Here is a 22,937-nt window from a genome sequence, read left to right as displayed (position 1 = left end):
TTGTCGGGTAGGGAAGAGTTGTCTGATCAGAGCGAATGTTTCGAAACTTGATGGAACAAAAAAATCACTTTGGAGTGATCGAAATTGCTTGGCATTCCTAGAACTCACTTTTGGCGAATTTTATTAAGACTTTACACCATTTTTTTACGGTAATTAAAGACAGTCAATCGCTAAACATGACAAGTCAATAAAAGTTTCCATCTTTCGAAACAGCACTGAAAACCGACTAATTAATCCACAGCAGTCAGGATTTCGTTTAAAGCAGCTAATTCGAATTCGATGTTACATTCAACTTCCATTAACTCGATGAGTAGAAAACGTCAGCGACGAAAACCGTAATTAGGCACGAACACGACTACCGTCGCCATTTTCTTTTGATTCGTCGAAAGCCGCCGCCGACGCCGCTGCTAAAACCAAAAATCCTCAAGCAACGACACTGGAAGCCGCCGTGGGAGCCAGCCAGTCCGGAATCATCAAAATCGAATCAAACTCAAACTCATCAGCCAACTTGCGTCCGCGGCTACCGAAGACAGGAATTCGCAAAACTTCCCAGCCCCGTTTACCCGTACCCCTCTCCACGTTCACTCCGGGTGGATCAATTAAAACTGCACGGTAGTTGAAAGTTGATACGGTTTGTGTTGAGCCGCCGCCGACGGCCGACGGATCTCCGATGGAATTAACGAAAAATTAACGCAACTATCTCTCGCCAGATCGTGTGAACAATTTCATAACATGGCGACTTGAGCCGGCGGCGGTGGTGGTGAGATAGGGTACCGGGTGAAACAGCCGTCATCGACCTATCAGAAAGTGATCTTCTTCCAGAGCGCGGCACGATGCAATGCGATGCGAAAGCCGCCCGAATGCTCTGGGCGACCCCTCGTCACGATGACGACGACCGGATCGGGAGAATGCTTTTAGCCCGAAATGACAGATGAATTATTGTCAGCGAAGTCACCGGAGCGTGATCCGATGCTCTGCCGATGGACAGCTTGTCCGTCTGCGTGTACACGCGGGTTTCAGTTTCAGATAAGCAACTCTACTGCTCTATAAGGCTATTGAGGATCTCTACAGAACTAATGTATATTACATATCAATCTTTGCGGTCTTACTGTATAATTAACGAATCGTGTAGTGCTACTAGTTTTTTTTCTCTTTCTCTACCGTCAATCGGGTTGGGTCACTGTCGAAGGGGTGGGGAGGGGGGTTAACTTCAAGATTATAATAAGTAGGCGAGAGCAACGATCGGCGGCTTAATCCTCTTCACAATTTTGTGACTACCGAATCGAATCATCGCGGGTTGCCAGCGGCATTTTCGCTCTAAGGTGTCCCACGGTTGCCACTGGGTTGTCGGTAGAAGTAGTGATTGGCTGGGATTGGCTGATACAACTAGGGGGAAAACGCATCCCAATGAGCTAATGCCGCTAGTGATTAGCAGGTAGGGTTTCAGTACTAGCGGTTTCTTTGGAAAGCAATTGTTTTGATTTCTGTGAAGACTTAGCTATTCGTCAATGAATAAAAAGCTATCTATTTTAAGTGGTCAACAGTTTTTAAACGGCGAAGGCTGAATTCGGAATAACCGGCTTTTGATTTGGGTAAAAATTTACGTATCTTTCCGCGCATTGGTTAGTCTCCGTTCGCCATCTTGAATCCTAATGGCGCTCACATACTAGTAAAGGGCCATCCACATACCACGTGGACAGCTTTGGGGGGGGGGGGGGTCCACGGTCCATACATTTATTTTAGAATTTATATGGGCAGTTGTCCACGGAGGGGGAAGGGGGGGGGGGTCAAAATCGTTAAAAATCTGTCCACGTGGTATGTGGATGGTCCCTAACTGGAATGAAATCGCGAATGTTTTTTTTATTAGAATGGAAGATATTTAATAATAATAATAATCATTTTATTACCAGTACTTGCGAGGAAACAGTTATAATCTATCTTATTTTTCCAGTTTGAACCCTAGGCATCAGCTCACTGGTAACAATTGTTTCTAAAACGATTCGGTATGGATTTTCTGCCAGTCATACCATTTCTAGACATTCCCCGAAGCCGCTTTTCACTACTTTTAGCCACGACAACCGGCAACCCAGCGTAACACAGTGGTCCCCCCTCGCTAGTTCACCCCGCCACCCACGCACACAGTGACACAAGCAACCCGATCGCCGTCGAGCCATTCGTTGATCGTACAGGCCGCGCTTACCAGCTAGCAGATGAACAAGTAGAAGAAAAAAGCGAATATTTACCCCACATACCTTGCGGGAACCCTACGGCATCGAGCCCGTGGGGTAAACCGAACGGGGCTAGCGATGTCATAGGCATTCCGGGCGGCAGCGGTCCGTGCGGATGACCGTGATGGGGATGGTGCGAGCCGCCGTATCCGTGCGGACCGTGCGGCCCCAGTTCGGTCGATTTGAGAAAGCCCGCCATCAGGGCCTCGGTCGAGTGTAGCGCCACGGTGCTAATTTTTTGATGCTGCTGTTGCTGTTGCTGAAGTGACGAATGGTCCACCGGTGAGCCGAAGCTAGCGGGCGACGTAGGATTTCCGGGGCTGCAAAAAGAAAATAAAGCCTAATATTAGTTTCAGTTATCTACGGTCGGATCTCGATTGCCGGTGGTCGACAGTCGGCACTTCAGAAACTTTCACCTAGACTCTCGAACTTTACGGTATACCACCAACGAGTGCGAAAAATTAAACTTCTGCCAAATGCCTGTGCGATCGGCGATGAGCGAACGAAGGAAAATCCCCGAACAAAAGCGCACAATTTTACGCCTCCTTGCTACCGAATTGAGCTCTCTCCCGAAAGAAGCGTTCGGCTGAAGATCAACTAATTTTCTAATCCCGCCAGTGCACTTCACCCATCCTCACACGCACACCCGGCTTACCGGGGGCCTTGCAATCAGGATAAGATAGAGCAAAAAAAAACGAAACACAACTGAAAAGGACAATGAGCAACCTAATTTCGATCTCGACCCATTCAGGGGTTTTGTCGATCCCCAGGATCGGATTATCCCTTCCCTCGCTTCGGGCGTTAGTTCTGTTCCGATGATTGCATGCCGGACTCCCGTTGTTTGTTTTCAGTGCGCATGTTAACCGAGACTGCCTCAATGATGAGCCCGACGACAAGAAGGTCGAACGAGGGGGAAAACATTCCCGAAAAGGTCGACAAACATGCGTGTAACGATAATAAGCGCTTGCAAGGGCTGCTCAGCGATCAATGAGTGTAGAGCAGTTTGTTTGGATGTTGGTTTTTTTACTTCTTCTGAAACCGAAGGATCAATGCCCGGGGATCCTTAGGAATGTGAGTTTTCAAAATAACATAACCTTTCTATAACTGGCAGCAGACAAGCAGACTGACAAGAAGAAGTGAAAAATGTGATAACCGTAAGAGACGAACCTAGTTGAGAGATAGGAGAACGAACCGCAAAACAAGCGGTCCGCGTGTTGGAACTGGTGACCGACGTTGAAGAACACGACGACGGACAGCAACATAAATAATCCATTAAAAAGCACCGAAAATTTATAGAATATTTGTCACTATTTTGCCGTTCTCCTTCACACCAGACCAGCACCCGAAACCGGGGTTGGTCAAAGCCAGATAGAACAAATGAGCGAGGCCGAGTGGAAGGAAAAAGCATTCCTAAGCCTCAATAATCATCAGCTTCAGCTGATATATGTGAGCAATTGTGGTTATAGATTTTTAATATTCCAGCTAATATCTACACGCGAGTTTGCTGTCAGCTTTCTCCGGCCGGTGGAAAGCGGTCGAACGTTGGAAATTCGGTTTTATTGAGCCCTTTGACAGAGGAAACTTGTTGTTAGTTCTGTGGCGACCAGTCGGTCGAGCCAGAACAATTGATCCGGTGAACACAATAAAAAATATGAGTTGGTTTATTTCATAATTTAGATCGGCTCGGTGCACCTTTGCAGCGAAAACAGCTGCCGCCGGGTTTGCTGGTTTGGTTAGAAATATTCAGCGGTTGACAAAACGTTAGAAACGAGAATCGTTTTATCCGGTTGGCCGGTAGCCAACATTCGATACGGCTGCAAATAAAGATCGATTGGTGTGTAAATATTTAGATTGGATTAATGAATTGGAATAAGTCGAGATAGGTTTTCCAAATTGTATTTTTGAGTATAAGCGGAATAAATTTTTCGACCGGATATATTATAATTTAATTTATAACCTTTGATTTAGTATAACAAAGGTACAATTCGGGCAGGTGAGTGCAATACCACGACCGCAAGTTGACGTAAAACTGCGTGAAGCTGCTTGTTACATTACTTTTTTTTGTTGTATTCAAGTGTGATAGCAAGTAATAACTTCTCTTTTTATATGAGTTATATCAATCCCATAGTTTCGCAAGACACAGAGATTCTATTCCGTATGATAGACGAACATGACGTTGGTAAACATGATTATGCTTTCAGTCACGCTACAGTTTAAAACGCTGTTGCGTGTTGCAACTTGCGCTTGTGCGGCTGCGTCTTACTTTAGACGTTCCAATATTTGTGAATGAACTGTAATTAATTTTCTGAAACGAGTTCAAAATCTTCAGCAGAGAGGATTTACTAGGAATGTACCGCTATTAACGAATAGTATTATCGAGTTGTGGAAAACGTCAAACTACTGTATATGTGTAGCGGATTTTGGTCATAGTTGCAATTTAAAAAAAAACACTCACTGACTTCTTCTAAATATGTTATATGAGTTGTCATGTCATATGATTCATTTATTTCACAATCAATATTCATCTGACAATGATGAGTCTTATGATTAGTCATATTAAAAATACAGTCAGATAGTTCGTAAAACATCAATAATTCGCTGACGAAATGCGTTGATCGACATATGTTAGTCAAATAACTCATAAAACTGATTGAAGCGGTGGCATATGGCGCAAATCGGATCGTGGGAACCATCAAGTCGGCTGCCCGGTTCCAAATAAAGAAAGTTCCTGTGACGTAATGGTCTTTCAGGAGCGTATAAATTGACCTGGGTCAAAATACTTGGACAGTCGATGTGGCCCGTAAATATTTGTTATTTGTCGTCGAAGTTCTAATGGTTGAATACTAAAATGTCGGCAGCACTTTTCGTACGGTAGTAAGTTTTACGGATCCCGCCATGGGAGAAGGCAAAGACCATAGCGGATGAATTTTTTTCTACTCCATTTCCATTCTGTGTAACCAATTTGCATGGAAAGGACTTCATATTGCAGAACTGGTCTCTAACACGAGGAAAAATACAGTAATTTTGAGCACAACGAACCACTGAATTCATCAACAATCTTGAATATAAATCTAAGATGTCGGGTAGCCTCGGTGATAATGCTGTCATAATGGTTTTTAAAGGTCAGTTCGCGTTGAAAAATTGCGCCGAGATCTCTTATACACTCTACTCGGAGAAGATGCTGGTTTACTATAGAATTTGTTAATTCTTCTAAGCCTTCTATTAAGAGATTAAAATTGTGTTGCATTTATATGTACTCAGCATTAAGCAGTTCGTTCAACACCAACTCACAAGCGTGTCCAGGTATTTCTGTAGCTCGATGCAATGACACAAACAATTTCGTATCGTAGCATAAAAGAGCGGGCAGCGAGAGAGTAGCGAACACAGATTACTACCTTGAGGAACTTTTGACATATTGGAAAAGCGGAACAACAGGTTGTACTTCCACAGTAACTCTACGGTCAGTCAAATCTGACTTAAACCAGCGTACAGAATCCAATGCCATACCGAGCCTAAGTATTTTATCAGACAGTATCCCGTGGTCCACTTCATCGAACGTAGCCTTCTAGTCCAGGTTAATAGCATTAGTTCGAAAAGCCAACCCATGGCTCGTACACAGCGAGACACGAATTGCATTAAGTTTGTAGTTATTCACCTTTTTTCCAACGTTCAGAAAATTTACATTGCTGCTTCACCACATCGCTTGAGAACTACTAAAGGATTACCATCAGATCAGATCCAGCTGTGTGTATAATACCCTAGCCATTGCAAATTTCATCTAGCTGTCGCATGGTTTTTGTTTCAAACGGATTTTAACCATAATATCATCTCGCGTCGCGTGGCTGATTTCGTCACATGCATACCAAACATTTTAGGAAATCAAACCAATGTGTTTGATGCTGGTTTGATCAGGTTTCGCTAGTATTCTTATTTACTTTTGTAGGTTATCAAATTTCGATAATTGCATATACCTGGCTATCGGGGAATAGGGTACCTGTGCAGTGCACATTTTGCACAGGTGGACCCGTCGTTACTGCGCTTCGCGATGATTACTTTAGAAGAATGTGATAAATGGCTCCGCCTTTTTTTTTTCATGTTACCCCATGTCCCCAGTTTCGCAAAACGCAGAAGAGATTTTATTCCGTAGATAATACAAACGACGTATAAAAATGAATCTTCTCTCGTGCTGACAAACAGTAGAGCAGCTTCGATGATGCTCTTGGCCACGCAACGAAATAACACGTTGTATCATGTCGTGGATTGAATGGATGAGACAATCGAATTTGTTTAGCAAGAATGCAGCACTCTCAGCTACGCAACAGTTTATTTCGCTGTTGGGTGTTTAATCTTGCGGTGCGGTTGAAAGATGACGTAAGCCGGGGTGAGATTGTCAGCCATCGCTTTCGGGTCAGAAGGCTAATCCTTCTTTGTAAGGTATTCGAGGATACTTATTCAAGAAAGATTGGTCTTATGATCACCATGGGATGGCTGACAAACAATGGGTCTGAATGGCACAATATCACTCCCACTGTTCGGAAAGCTGCTATGAAGTCTAGAACTATAACCGTCTTTTTTGAAATTTTTCCAATATTTCATATGAAGTGTTTCCAGAACGAAATCAGCATTTTTTACAGCTAGCGAAAACTAAGCATTCTTCCGCCAATTCTGCGGTCATGTCTCGAGTCCGTTCCTGAATCACGTGCTTAAATTTTGAATCAAATTAAATTCATAAATATATTAATTAATTTTAATTAATATATTTATTATATTAATTTAATATATTATTAAATTATTGTTAATTGATTCAAATTAATTAAATCAATTAATGTTATTGGCCATTATAAGGACGGCTGGGCTAAATTTCTACCAAGTAGGGAATCAATCAAATAATGCTTTCCTTCCTGTTTTCTTCAAGAACAACAGCTTGGCTGTTTGGAAGAACATTTTCCTGTGCAATTAGTGTGATACCGGATAGAAGCTCGTCCGATTTCTCATCATTGCGAAATGCCACCTGTAGGATGATTCTCTCTCTATTATCTCTAACAGCGTTCCCCGCCAATTCCAGCACTTTCGCAGCAATGTGCATTGTAACCGCCAGATCGGTAGGTACTCCTGTACCAACCCCGCATACTTTACAGGTACTGACCGTGACGTTAGCAGCTTTACAGCTGGCTGTGCTTCTACTTCTACCCACGTGGTAGGAACGTAATACATGCACCCGAATCGTGCGAAATAAAATAAACCCGTGCGATTGTCTTAAATGCCTGCGGAAAACACTAACACTAACAAGTAGGTGGGGCCACGCACACGGAATTATGGAAGAAAGTAAAAAAAAATGTTGGACTGCGCAGCGCGTTATTTTTTTTTTTTTTTTTTGTATAAAGAGCCCGCGAAGTGCATTTGTTTAACCTCCCGTACTATTGCTGTTACCAGGAGAGCTAGTTAAGTTCTCACCGGCTTGTAAGCGTTGGAAATGCAAATGGTTATTTATGTGCAGGAATAACTTTCAAAAGACCATGCCACAGTTAAAGAGATTTTGACAGCTCTTTTAGTGTACACTAACGTACTTTAAAAAAATACAAAAAGTATCCGTCCTTCCAACAAAATGCTACGTGAATTGTACCAAACCCCTCCCTCCCCCTTGTTGCAATTTATCACAAAACGATGATACTTTTCCTCTTCCCATAAATACTACGTCGTTGAACCCTCTAGTTCCCGGTGCCGCCTTTAGGCGGGCTTCAGTCAAACCTCTAAAAAGCTTCAATAAATACTTAAAAAATGTTTATAAAGATTCATAGTGATTTTACCAAAGTCCGTCTAAAAATTAACTTGGGCACTAGAGGGTTAAGTATGATCTTTAAACTATATTTTCAATCAAGAAACGCTTAATTTTTTTCTTCAAAGTCATATATAGAAATTTGAGATTTTTGCCCAAAAGTTTTTTGGCTGTATTTTTGGCTGAAGACGATCAACGACATCTTCAGGAGAAAAAATAATTTGATCGCTACTTTTCAGCATGCTTTTTCTGGCTTATTGTCAACACTATTTGCGATCATTTGAAGTACATTAAATCTATTCGCTGTGGACCTATTGCGATGGCGAAAAATGTTTCTGATCGGTGACGAACCGTCGGGAAATAGAAATATGAGATAGTTCTAGTTCAAAGTGTACCAACTCAATAGCCGAACTCTTTGAAACGTTTCATCACTGATCAGTGACATCTTTAGGGGAAGCTGCAGAGGTATATCAACCATTAGTAGCTGTTTTTATCTCGCAGATGGTCTCGTGGTACGATGCTGGCCCAACAGGTCAGTCGTCGTGGGTTCGAATCTCGGCTCGGGAGGGACTGTTAGTGTGAGTAGGATCGTAGCGCTAACCACGCAATTGAGCTGTAAACTAAACAGTTGGCTGCGAAATCTGTGTACACTAAGGTCGCTTTTTACGCGTTTTTTTTGCGCGGATTCCGGAATTCAAGCGGTTTTTTTACGCGGCACGTATCCCCCTCGTAAAAAGTGACTTTATTGTATAAATAAACAGAAGGTCGAGTCCCGAATCGGAATGTTGCTACTTTGCTTTGCTTTAAGCTGTTCTACATATTGCAGTGGTTAACAAAAAAGTCTGGCTAACTAATTGTAAGTGGCTATAGGGTCTGTTACTTACATAAATCTTGCTCCCCCAAATCTGAACTACTCTCTATAACGTTATCATCTGCCATAGCAATAAATCCACAGGAAATATATTTGCAGGTTTATTCATAATATGAATAAACTAATAACTGACCACAAATTTTGTAAAAAATTTCGAGCGCAGAATGTACATGAAATCGTCCAAATTGGTGTTGACTATAACCTCAAAAAAGTATACTGACATGGAATAACATGTAAGTCGCAGACATAATCGCCACAGATAATTAGTTAGACTAGACATATTTTTTAATCATTTTATTATCTAAAACAGCTACTGATTGGTAATAAATCCCTCTAGTTTTCCCCTGAAGATGTCAAAGATTAATGACGATACGTCGGATAGTAAAAAACACAAGTCTTTCTTCTTTGTTTTTGAGACTGTTCCACCTAAAAACACCTATTGCTCAAATAACTCCAATAGTCGTAGTCTCAGCAACAATTATTAACCTTACATTTGAATAAATTTATGTTTGCTACTGGAAAACCACAAACAACTCGCATATTTCATTAAAAAACCAAATTTTCTAAATTTAATTTGAGAAATATCTCAGAAAGTCAGTTGCATTATTGAAATTTAAATAATCTTGAAAGATTTGAAATTTGGAATGGTGTGCTCAACTTATCTTTTAACTTAAAATTTATCCTACCTTCCTCCATCCAGGACTTTTTGTTAAAAGTTTAGGAGTAACGTCAAGTTTCAACGAAAAATAAATTGGAAGAAAAAAAATTTAACTCTCTCTTCTTAAAATATACACTTGAGTGTTTATTTCCTAATTTTTCAAGCTTATTTTCAAAATTTCTTCTAAACGGATGCCTTTACGAAGTTAATCAATATAAGCTTCTTGATTTTAAATAAATGTATTAATCATTTAAATGCAATTTAAATGTCGAAAGTGGAAAAATGCTTTGAAATTTAACCTCCAATTAAAAAAAAAAATTAGTTAAACATGGTCCATTTTTCTGTGAAATTGAAACAAAACATTTAGTTTTAGATTTTTTTGGTTAACAAATTTTTTTTTCACGGTGTATATTTTTATAAGACAGCTTTCGTTTCTTACAATTTGTGCTTAGTTTTTGTGTACCTACCTGTGTAACCAAAGGTTTCAGAAGTACAAAGTTTTGAAAAAAGCCAGCGCCAAATTAAATACGGGTACTCTTGAGTCTAACATTTTTGTTTCACCTGTGTAAAATACCAAGTTAGTTAATTCAAATACGTGTGTAAGGTTTTATTTGAATCATTGAATTATTGCGTATTTTTAAATTATTTGGTTCGCTTTTGCTCTACAATGAAGGAATATGATGAAGCATTGTCTTCACATGGGTAAAAATAGTTTTATTTGCTGTCTGCGCCTAGAAGTAACTCAATCACACATACTTCTTAAACAAAAGCAAAACCGTAAATGTTACTGTTAGTATCTTGTCAACAGTTACTGATGTTGCATATTCGCAGGGGGCTCGAGTTAATTACATTGGACAAGTTTTTTCTCCCGTTGATTCAAAAAATAAAGCTAATATCTAACCGGTTAATACCACGATAGATAAAATCGCGGTGTTTCAGCCTTCTACAAAAGAAAATCTTAACGGTTTTTATTAAGCAGAAATTGGTTCACCATACCAAAAGTTTACTAGACATACGAAGTATCAAACAGTAGGTTTATGGTATGCTTTTATAGCACATCCATACCTTCAGTATGCTTATATACAGCAAAAAGCATCTGACATGTTTATATAAGGCAGCGAGATTTCCCAGTTTAATGCTTACAGTGAGTGGTAATTAGATAAGCAGCTCGATTCTCGAAATAATAGTTCATAAGTCTTAGACGCTACTAGTTTTATTGTGCGACCTTAAATGAATTTTAACCTTTTTCGCAAAAATGTTCATCCCGTCAAAAAGTGGTTTACTAGGTAATTATTCAAGCGAACTTTCACAGTCAAAATATTTGTTTTGAAGTTATGAAGAATTATCATCACAACAAGACTAGAAGTATAATTTTGGCAGACATATTGATTACCATCTTTTACAAAATAATTGAATAAGTTTCAATTTGATAGCAAAATAAATATGAACTAGTTTTAACAAAATGGGCTTGAATTGCTACCTTGCGGGATTGTTACTGGATTTGAAGATCAAATTAAAACTAGAAATAAATATGTCATAAAAAGCTGGTTGAAAATCATAGTAACGATTTTTTACCAAAACCTGATTGAGAAGGTTATTCATCCATTGTAATCAATATCCATCCTAACAACATCCAACAGCGAAACTTGTTTCGCGACTACTTTCAACCCGACCCAATCCCATCGTCTCTGACCCGTCAATTTTACATGGAGCATCACCCCAAAATGCAACGCGAAACGTCACTCGATGGATTATTACACAGCAAGCGGCACTGTGCCCGTGGTACTGTCTCTTCTTTGGAGCACCCCCATCGTCATCACCTCGTCCCTCCACGGCACCTGACCGTGCGCCGCCGTGAATGTTTGATTTCAGCTGATCAGATTAGATAAAATTAATTTAATTTTCCGATGTTATTAATGACCGGCACATTGTGCTGCTTTTTGTTTCATCCTCCCGACGCGCAACACACACAGGGGCTCCCTTCATTTGGTTTTTTTTTTCGTTCCTCCTCGTTGTCACGGTGAGGCCAACTTGTCTTACCTGCCGGCTGCCGGTGGTGAGGCGGCGGGGGTGGCGCTGAACGCTGGATCGTTTATCTTTCTCACCTCTGATATCTGATTCAAATTACATCGATTTAAATACATTCGGACGGATTGGGAAGGATTGATTAAGTGATTATCCGCGTCTGCTCTTTCTTGCGTGCGCATCGGAGGTCCGCCGGCTTGCAGCTAGCGGGAACCTGGCAGACTGCGACCGCCGCCGCCAGCAGCTAGCAACGGCAGAAGTTTTGATAAAGCGAGGCGCCGGCCACGATTTACGCGACGGGGGCTACGGTGCTGAGTCAGCATCGGCCATCCTCCAGGTCGGATCATGAGCGGCAGTGATGAGTGAAAAATGATACCTTTGGGGAAGGTGATTGATTTGTCCCGTGCGAGGAACCCGCGTATGTTAGCGAAAATTTACTTCCATCCTTGGGAACTGCAATTGCCATACCGGCAATTGTTACGAAAGGTCATATTTTTCTTACGACATATCCTCTGCGGGAGGGCTTCTTTCGACCCAGAAAAGGATAAGCCAATGTGAGGAACGTGAGGAATTCGACATTGTTTCTGGCACGTCGACGCCCCGTTTCTCGTATAGTGAAACTGAACAGAGCTCTGCATACCTGACTAGACCACCCGGCAACAGCAACAGCAGCAACAGTATGCGCACTCGACCGTTTCTCCCAGACTACACTGACAGGCCAACGATCTCTCAGATGGGTGGCGAACGGTCGGCCGATCGATACCGAACGAACGCATTGATTTGCGGTCTCAGCCTAGAGGGCACCCACTCGAGGACGCAATCAAACTCGCCGTTGCTCGTCGCTCCAATCACCTGAACGTAAACAAACGCGTGTAACTTTTTTATGTCCACAAACACTGAGAGCGATTGATTTGTTTTGCTAGCTCTGAAGAACAAGCACTCGAGCGGGTGAGCCGTCGAATGGACCTGGGTGCTTGCGATTTGCTCGCAATGAAAGCCAAACAACTCCGCGGATGGGTGTGTGCTTATGTATGGGTTTTGAGCTGGATACGTACTTGAGGCTCGGTAATTGGCTGAATTTTGACATGGCCATTGATGGGCCACAAAAGCTTGTGAAGCTTTCTCAAAAATGTGACACCTAATGAAGTTTTAAAAATATGTAAACGTTTTACAACTTAATTGAACATTTTACAACCGAATTTATGATTCGTCTTGTTACGTTTTCATTTCAGTTGGAATGTCTGTTTCACGTCTTAATTGCTCCGTGTCTCTTTCTAACACCGATCGATCAGAGACGACTCGAGTTTCCCCCAAATTTATGTTTGTTTCTGGTAATGAGGTGTGAAAAGTAATAAATACGAGATCCCTTTTTCCATCGATTTTCGTGTTCCATTCCGTTTTGCCCGATCGATCGTACCTGATGGGCTTGGGCCTTTTGTTTCAGATCTCCCAGCTATGGCTATTAATTTCCTAATCGATTAGCGGCGCCCCTGCGGTTTCGGGAACACCGAAGAAATTGTGTTTTTCTTCTCGGCCTAGATCGGGACCCCTGCAATAGATCAGCAACCGACGGCGGTCGACGCCCCGGAGGGAGAAAAATCACACTGGAAAGCCCACTCATTTTAATTGAATTATACACGCAGTTTGAGCTGAACTTGATTCCAATTTGGAATCTTGATTTCGCTTCTCCTCCCACGAGAGCACACCGCGGCTTCCTGTCACTGTTTCGAAGCAACACACAGAGCCCTCCACTCCGGCCGGTCTCTGCAGAAGTTAAAGCAAACAAGCAGCCACGAATCCGTAACGAATCAATAAAATATTCATGAAAAATTTTCCCTTCTTATTCCAGCGGGCTTGGATTCCAAAATTATCAAAGTTGTTTCTGCTGTCTCTTTGCTTCGGTCGGTGCTCTTAGCGGTCGAAGCTCATCACGTGTGTTGTCAGAATTCCAGGGCTGAAGCAGGTGGCCTCGATTCCCGTGCTCCTAACCGTCCCAATCCAGCCTCCACATCCATCCCTGGTCCGACAAATCTTTCATCAATCGACGGTGGAATGGAATATTCGACATTAAAGAGAAAAAAAAACTCTATCAATCGCGCTTTATCTATAACCAGTCCTGGTGACGGTATGGCCTTTTGCAGTCGAAGCTCGACGACGCGACGGCCGGGTCGGAAGAATACGTCGAATAGTTCCCAAATTCAAAAGCAAACCCGACCAGATTACGCAATTGCCTGGTGCCCGGGGCCAGGCCGAACTCCGAGACGTGTGACGGTGTAAAAGTGCGATCTCATGTAGACCGTTCTGATTACTGCAAATGGAAATCAATCATGCACGCGAGACACACACACACACGCACACGCTACCAGTCACACACGTCAATCTAGGATAGATAGATTAGTTCAGGAGAATTGTTGTGGAATGTTGTGTAGTGAGCGAGTTGAAAACGAATGATCTCGATGAAACGACGAAGTGTGCAATACTTTTTCCTTCAAGCTTTCACATGTGGGAGAGAGCTGAGCTGCGGAGTTTGGACTAGTTCCAATTTATCACCTTGAATTGCACGCAGTAGCAATAGCGAATGAAATATCACTCCGCGCTGCTCGTAATCGGAGGTGACAAAATCAATCAATAGTGAATAAGAAAAATGGTACATATTTGCATAGGATATATGTAGAGCAGTTGTACCTGCTCCAAATACTCACACTGCGAAATTCGCCCACCGAAACCAGCTTAGGGCGCTGTGTGTAACGGCTTGCCTTGGAAACTACTACAGACCAGTTGCATTTAGATATTCAAACCTACGGTCAATCTGTACCTGTTCTGGTGGATGTAGCTTCCGTCAATGAGAAGCTGCTGGCTAACCTTGTTAAGGTGTTTCTGGAGGCAGACGACTTTAGGCGGTTCAGTTTGACACCTTGAGAGGGGGAAGTTTTACAGAATTTCTATGCTAATGTCAACTAAAATGAGGCAATTTTATTGTGACATAATTTTCCAAATTGGGACATCAGAATACTATACTAACCGAACATATTTTTTTTTTCTGTGTGGACTCATCACTGCGACCAGAGATTACTACGTACTTCATATTTTTGGCAGTACAGACCTCGTTCGATTTTGGCACGGTTCAATTTTGGCAACACAAAAACTTTGGAGGTGCTGCCACCAGCAACCATCCAAGCGTTGCATTGAATTTTCGCCCAAGTCCGGTAGGCATCGGACAACACTATCTATCCTAACAATATTGCGTAGTTATAATTGTCTGGAGAGAACTTCATACGTTACTCACACCAGTTTTATTATAATAGGGACTTATTTCTTAGATATAGAAGGAGAGTCAACAGAGGTACTATGGAATTCAGATTGAAGGAAGGGTAAGTGGTGGGGAGCTTGAGCTAAACTCCTTCGACAACCAAATGGTCTGATTCTACTAAAATTCGAACCCACGACCAGCCGCTCACCAGAGCGGACTCTGTAACCTTGCGACTACGAAGCTCCCCGAACATGTTAGTTACGCCGCGAATAGCATGTTTAGAGTTGTTTTACTTTTCTCTCTTCAGTGATTCGATATATACAAGTAACGTTTCCTGATATCCCAAGATGATTTTTAAAAGCATACAGAAGTGCTATTTTGTATTTTGTTAAAGTTGCTACGGCTACTTCTTAAATCTATCGACAAAATAAACCCCTCTCACAATAAAATTGGCTAGAGGGGCTAGTTGAAGCTTTTCTAGGGAATTATAATTGGCGATACTTGGCAGGAGGAACGAGGTTCCGTCGGTAAAGTAGAGCAGTAAGTGTAAAATTATACTCACAAGCACGGATTAATAACAAGCATCTTAATACTGAAACTACTATTTATAGAAGTACGGAATACAGTAAACACCCGGGTAATATCTAAAAAAATCAATATTTTTGGTCACAGAAAAACGGCCCAAAATCTTTTTTAATCAAAAAATTTTGCGAATTCAGAAAAAAACGTTGGTGTCATTGGCTTTGATTATTCCGAAGTTTTCGAAAGGTCTGGAATTAGTAGGATAAGAGTTAAAAAATTATCAACTTATTGTACATTATGGTGAAATCAAAGCTTGTGGGTGTTCTCTTGCAGAACGAAATCTGTAAACATTTAGGAAGCCTTTTTAAAGATTTTTAGACCACAATCATACCAAATAACTGTGAATTGTACACTATTATCAACTCTTTATTGGAACTAAGTAGTTTTCTGGTTTCAAGACCATATTCCAATTAAACTTGGGAATAGCGTTGACCGCTGAGATTCCCTGGATTTCAGTTTCCTGCTTTACTATACCGATCTCATAACCTTAGTCTGTTGAAATACACTGCAACTACAGTGATTAGGGCCAGTGGTTAGAAGAGTGATGATTGTCAACAGACAGTCTCCAGACTATTGGAGAATTCATCTTAAATGAAAAGTTTGCATAGAGCCTCAGAAGAAATCATATGCTTAAATCTTTTTATAACGAATTGCCTGATTCTAGTATGATTCGAACCCACAGTAGACTCGGTAACCTAGAGGCTATGAAGCCTCACAGTCGAAAGTACTTGTCAAAAGCGAACATCTCGATTACTTATACACGTCCACTCTATTTTTTTTTTCATCCCATACGTCACATCTATGTCTTTTGACGGAATATCCCGAGGTAACCAAGTTGATGTAATTCAAACCGCTCTAAAGGCTCCTTTTGATCATATCGACCTCGCCGTAGCTCTCAAGAAGTTCGAACACCTGTTTTTTCTGCTCGCCTCTGTGTCTAACTGGAATCTACCTAAAATAGAGAACATTACAAGTCATAATTGGCACATCTTTGTCTCAGAAATTTACTAGCTATTCCGGTGTGCCCCAAGGAAGCAATTTCGGGTCAATTCTGTTTGTTTTAATTCTTTAACGATGCTACGAGCCTATCGGCTTGCTTGATTTGCGACATTCGACAGTATCGTCTGACCCAATTTGCTACGTAATGTGATGTCAACCGAATGAGCCTTAGTGTTGAGAAGTGTATAACTATCTCATACGATGATCCGCTATACCTTACCGCTATACCGATCACTATATTTTACGTTGGTACGATCTCATTTGGAGTCATTTTTCTGCTGTCATTTGGTCACCGTATCACGCAATTTGTATCAGGAAAATTGAAAGCATTCAATGGAAGTTTGTTTGGTACGCCATCAGGAACTTACGATAGCTTAACCATTTCATTTGCTTCCATATGAAGCTCGTTGTGAATTGCTGGGTATTACGATGTTGGTGAAAGGACGGAAAGTTTCGAACAGTGACTGTGACTGTAGTTCACTGTTGGGGCAGCTTAACGTTAGTGCCCAAGCCAGGCGTTTAAGATCTAGAGCGGGTTCCCCCCGTCGTCCATTAGTTAGAACTGAGTATCTTCAAAATCATACGATGAGTGCGATACCAACGAATATTTTCATCTGTTTCAATTTGGAGGTACAGAGCTGAGCTATTCCGACGTAAGCCGCTTCAAGAGTCGTGATTGATTAACAATTAAACTTTGACTATGATATGACTTTTCGTTTAGAATTGAGACTGTACAACTATTTCATCATCGACTATAATAATATAATAATATATAAAAATGTAGGTTTTTGTGCCTAACTGTTGGCTTTCCCCCATCACCAATTCCATATCGACTTCAAGTTAGATTGAATGAATAATAATGACTTAAATAAAATGATATTTACTTCGATGATTTCAAGTCTATTTCACTGAAAACCTAGAAATTAAATTCAACCAATCATAAATTAATCACAACTGGAATCAGTTATTTAATTTCAGTTTATTGAAATGTTTAATATGGGTACATTGGAAAGACGCAATCATTTTTGTTTGATTTTCTGACAATCTATTACTCTGAGATCTACTATTTGTCCTGTAATTTTGTAAATTCGGTTTTTGTACTGTACTATGTGAAAACTTCTAACCTTAAAGAAACCGGCTTCGGAAAGTCCACTCTAGGATCAATTTTGGCGTTTCATTCCGATAACGCCTGCAGTTTAATGGAGATAATTTGGTTGGATTTCCAACAAACTTTATTACAATGCTGGTGACAGGAAAAACGTGAAAAATTATCGAGGTTCAATAATAATAAGCTTATCTGCAGCGTCAAAGCTATTGAAGATTAACGTCAGTGATGTGATTCGTAGCCAGCCAAAGAGCTACATCTCTAATGATCCGCTCGGTTTCATACCTTGAAGATCTGTTATGAATTTGAACAAAATTCAAGTTGATGCAATCTACACAAATTTGAAGGCGACTTTCAACAGACTCGATCACAATATACTGCTGAACTCCTGCCCATCAAGTTTCTACAATTCGACCGGAGTGCCCCAAGGCAGCAGCTTAGGCACGCGGTTGTTTACGCTAATTTCCAACGGCGTTGCTTCGAAATTGCGTTTTGGTTGCAAATTTTCCTAGGCCGATGACTTGAAAATTTACTTGGTGATTATTCCAATTGAATATTGCCACTGTTTGTGAAACTAACTGTTCTCTTTATGGACAGTTGGTCGTTATCATACCGAAATGCTCCGGCATGACGTTCCATCGTACAAAAAGAAACTTGATTATAGCATTAACGGGACTTCACTCTGAAGGGTTGAGAAAATAAATGACTTGGGAGTCGTACTGTATCCAACATCATTCAACAACCACTTCACCTCGATAATTGCCAAGGCCAGTCGATAACTTAGTTTCATTTCTAAAGTTGTCTTAAAGTTCCTGTATTGTGCGCTGGTGAGACCAATTCTTGAAATCGTTTGTATTGTCTAGAACCCAGTAGATACGTGCTGGATTGATAAGATTGAAGGCGTTCAGCGAAGATTTATCCGGTTGGCGAAATCCTTTAGTTCTTCTTAAATACGAAAACCGATGCAGATTTTTGAACATGGACACACTTAAAAAAAGGCGTAAAATTTAACAGCTGATATTTGTCGCGAAGTTGTTCAGTGAACAAAATAACTCTCCTCAGTCACTCTCCATGTTAAATTTCCATGTTGCTTAAGGGGTAATATCTATCAAAAAACTTTTTTTTTTCGCCATTTTTTTTATTGGCCTAAATCATGCTAAAACTATCCAAGAATCAAAATCTACATCACCCAAGTACAGATCTAAACTCAAAGTTCGTTTGAATCATTTGTTACCGAACTACTTTTATATCCCAAAATCACATTTTTTGTTTAATTTGGCGATGCTCGTTTTTCTTTTTATTTCGAGGCTTCGTAAACTAGCAGAAGTTACCTATGATCGTTATCGTGTTTTAAATTTGAAGTATAGAGGTCTCTGCATCAACTTTCGACCGTTATAGCGTCTCTACAGAACGTGTTTACTCACAATTTCCCTTTGTTTAGTCGATCAGCCGTCCACGTTGTGTACATTCTTTGTATGATACTTTTTAACTGTGAGTTATATTCAAAAGTACCGTAAAGTGGGGTGACTTTGATCACTTTTTTGATTGTATTTCAAATATTTTCAGAATATACTGAAAACAGTATTATTCGATATTTTTAAAATAAATACTGGCATGCATTGAAAAAGATTGAGTCCCTACTTCAAAAGTTCAACAACATTTTTGCTGTTTTTAAATATGCTCTAAAAATTTTACACCAATCATCATTCCGGGGTGACTTTGATCACTTTATTATTTTGATGAATTTGGTGTAACACTTTGCTACTTTCACTAAATTGAACAGCCTTAAACGGCTTAAACGAGTTTATAAATATGGAAAGCAATTTGGGGGCCATTCATATTCTACGTGAACAGTTTATAATGGCGAATGTACAAGATTCATACAAAATTTTTAGAATATATATGAATTGTTATCCACTGAGAGAGAAGGTGGTCTAAAATCATCAAACACTAGTCCACGAGGAATATGACTTATGAAATTGGCCAGATTTGCATGTTACTTCACGTCTTGGGTTTTTGTTAAGAAGAAATATGTGATACGCTGTGGAGAATATTGGGACTCAACTTTGCCTTTGAGGAAAAACTTGCAAAAATAACAATAAAATGTATTGTTATAATATTTGTTCATCTTAAGAACTAATCTGGGAACAAAATAAAAGAAAATGACGTATTGCAACTTGTTGTTTTGAATCTGCTTGAACCGATTGTTTGTATGCAACAAAAATCGCCAAAAATACACTTTATTTTCAATTAATATTTTAGCATGAAAAACACTCTTGAAATAGCAGGAAATGCATGAGTAGTAGCAATGCGAACATATATCCACGCATTCAGTGAAGATTACGACAAGTCCCAAGCACTACGAGCGCTTTTTTACCACATTTTCAAAAAAGAGGTACAGTGATCAAAGTCACCCCGGTGATCAAAGTCACCCCAGTTTACGGTACTTAAATATGAGTGACAAGTTTGAGTTTTGCGTGGGATCGGGTGCCAACTGTGTCTAAGTCGCTGAGCATTGCATGTCTGATATCGCGAAAGAGGCTAGGCGCAGCCATACATCGGATGTCAAAAAGGAAGAAGACGAAAATAAAACCCAGGAAGGACAACTTTACGGCGCAGGGATAGCTGACTGAAGGTAAAAAAATTATTAGGGGCTGTATTATTGCGATTCTTTAAATTTATGGCATTTTGAAACTTTTAATGCGTATTTCTCAAAACCATGTTTTCAAAATCGGCGAGCAGCAGAACTGAAAAAGTTTACATCGGATTGACTTGAAATTTAAACTGTAGCTTCTTTATTAGATTATCTAGTGAAGTACACACGATTTTAGCGATTGATTAACAACAACTAAAGTTATGAACAATCAAAGTCGATTTTTTTTTTGTCAAAACCGAACTTTTTTTTAAACCATTTTGCGAAGAAAAATTCTAAAAATATAATCATGTGTACTTCACTAGCGACACTTATAAAGATAATGAAAAAATTTTTGTTTTGGTTATAGATGGAGTTGGGCACGACTTCTACTGCTCGCCGCGGAACAACTTAAAAAAAAAGCGGTTCACGGCAATCGCTGCACAGCCGCCATTTTGTAACAAAAATAGCAATAAAAATATTTTTTCTATTTTGCAAGAGTTGCTCAATCCAATGATATATTATTTATATACCTTACATCTCAAATGTCCTGTAAAAAATTTATAAAAAAAAGCCTTGTTTTTTGAGCATTTGGTAGATATTACCCCTTAACGTACCTTCCGGTACCAGATACTGCTGCAGGAAAGATTCCGTCGTATTGTATTTTTCATTTATTCATTAAAACATTATTCAGGTCAGATAAAATACAGACAAATATAAATTACGTGACTGTGGAGAATGCACGTTATATATTTAATCGGAAGCCGAAAGGGTTCTGTATTCATTGGAAGTGAAAATTGAAAAACGTTGCCTGAAATTTTAAAAGAACTTCGCTAGAAAAAATTATCCTTAACAGCAAACCATAATTTCAGCGAGGAGAACTTTTTCCAGGATCTTCCAAAACGTAGCCTGCATAATCAATAACCATAAACGGATGATAATCCATATGGTTTAACGATATCCCATAGAGTCGTGACTATATCCCGAACTAGTTGCTAAGCACATTTTATGGTTATTGATTATGCGGGAGTCCAGCACCCTCGAAAATCGTCAGTAAGATCGGAAAAATCCTTAATCGAAAGAGTTCAGCATCAGAACGTGATATAATCAGAAAGGATTGATCTGTATCACACGTTTTGCGAGCTAAAACTTGAAGCAAACCTTAGAAAAGATATGAAGCCATTAGAACAGTTGAAAATTTTAAAAAAAGCTTGATTCAAGTCTGTACTAATACTCATGAAAAATGTAAAAGGAAAATTGGCCATCTTGGATACGGTACACGAATAAAAAAAATATATTTTAAAATTTTCGAGAGTGAATATGTCAGCTTAAAACATTTTCAAGTTCTCTTTCGTGTCTCTCCTATTTTATGAATAAAAACTGAAATATTCCCGGAAATCGATTCCTCGGGAAACGGAAATGAAAATTCTGATTTCGAATTTTTGAACAAAAATGTTGACCTCGAATTTCTTCTGTTTAACTTAGGCCTACTCCGCAAGTTCAGCAATTGATGTCACTCTCCTACAATACTCTCAAATCTTCCGATTTTCAGATAAAAGACCATCCCAGGAAGTAATAACGCTCTTGAGATTAACTCTCATTTGTATTAATGCTCTTTGTAGTGTTGGCTGCATCATGTTGATTCCACTCAAATATCCAAAGGAATGCATGCGACGAAATGTTTCACGTGTTCATCGAAAAATGGGAAAATTTTCACTGAAAACCGTCATACCCTTCAACCCAATTTGAAGGGGAAATACTATCAAATCGTAGAAGATCGCGATTATTGATTATAAATTAATTTCTTGAAAGATATAAAATCGAGTTTTTGAAATTGAAGATAGTCAAAAATGATTCTACTTCTACTAAAGAAAGTTGGTTGTAATGTCATGCAATTTTACCGTTATTACTGAAACCTGAATTTGAATCTACTTTTTGTAAAGAAAAATTGTGATAAAATGTCGATTTTACGACTTCTTATTAATTCACAAGGTATCATTGAAAAGGTCTTTTACGTATTGTCCCTAAGCTCCACGTCTGCATACCTTCAAGCTTGGTCTGTCCTGTACCGAATCAATCAGATCAGTTATTTCACCGTCGCCATCTTACGCTGGTCGTCGCGGTAAACAGCCAATTTTCTACGCCCGAACAGCGAAAGTACGAGTTCGTGAGAACCCTCCCCGAAATTAGCTGCGGGCCCAACGAGAGCGCACTCGAGGTTCGCCATCGTAGGAAACTTCAATGCTGCTGCTGCTGCTGCTGCTAGTTACCACCAGGCACGAACACGGTCATTAACTGTGCAGGTAATTACAGGTTAGCCTCACCGGTGGCCGCAAACGGCACGGCAAGATGGCGGCTGGTGCTGACTCAGTCGCGCCCGAACCTCCTGAATCGGTCGATGATGGAGTAGTTTTCGGGGTTTTCGCACTCCTGCCTCCGAAGAAAAAGAAGCGTCATTAATTAAACCGGCGGCCGGAGCTGATGAGAAAACTTTTCTTTGTGCGGTAATTCGGTACGAACAGATCGCGCCGGTCGGTAGCCGCGAGCTGCTCACGTATGTTATGCTCAAAAATCAAAATTTGAATGAATTGATTAAATTTTACACGCTTCATTAATTCGGTTCCTGCCAGGCAGGCAGAGCAAAATGGGAAAACAGCAACCGGGGCTTCGGGACCGAACAAAATTGTTCAATGGCCCCATGATCTCCTTTTTATTTCGGCCCCGCAACTTCCCGCGGGAAGAAATGAATCCGAATCATAAAAGCAAGAGCTACATAATTAATTATAATCCTCAGTAGCAGCTCACGATCAT

At 40.3% G+C, this 22,937-nt stretch overlaps 1 protein-coding gene across 3 annotated transcripts in view; it reads right to left on the bottom strand.

The window, feature by feature from the left end:
- LOC129717547 (homeotic protein ocelliless) overlaps positions 1 to 22,937 on the bottom strand; it is a 72,971-nt gene that overhangs the window by 23,044 nt on the left and 26,990 nt on the right. For 2 of the 3 annotated variants that reach the window (XM_055667531.1, XM_055667530.1), the window contains exon 2: positions 2,244 to 2,548. In XM_055667531.1, the coding sequence (XP_055523506.1) occupies positions 2,244 to 2,427 (184 nt within the window). In that variant the 5' untranslated portion in view covers positions 2,428 to 2,548. The remainder of the gene's footprint in view (positions 1 to 2,243; positions 2,549 to 22,937) is intronic. The other variant, XM_055667532.1, reaches the window with a different exon arrangement.

This window comes from Wyeomyia smithii, chromosome 1 (assembly GCF_029784165.1).
Source record: "Wyeomyia smithii strain HCP4-BCI-WySm-NY-G18 chromosome 1, ASM2978416v1, whole genome shotgun sequence".
Classification (NCBI taxonomy): Eukaryota; Metazoa; Arthropoda; class Insecta; order Diptera; family Culicidae; genus Wyeomyia; species Wyeomyia smithii.
Note: the sequence above shows the minus strand (reverse complement) of the source record. Positions and strands in the feature narration are given on the sequence as shown.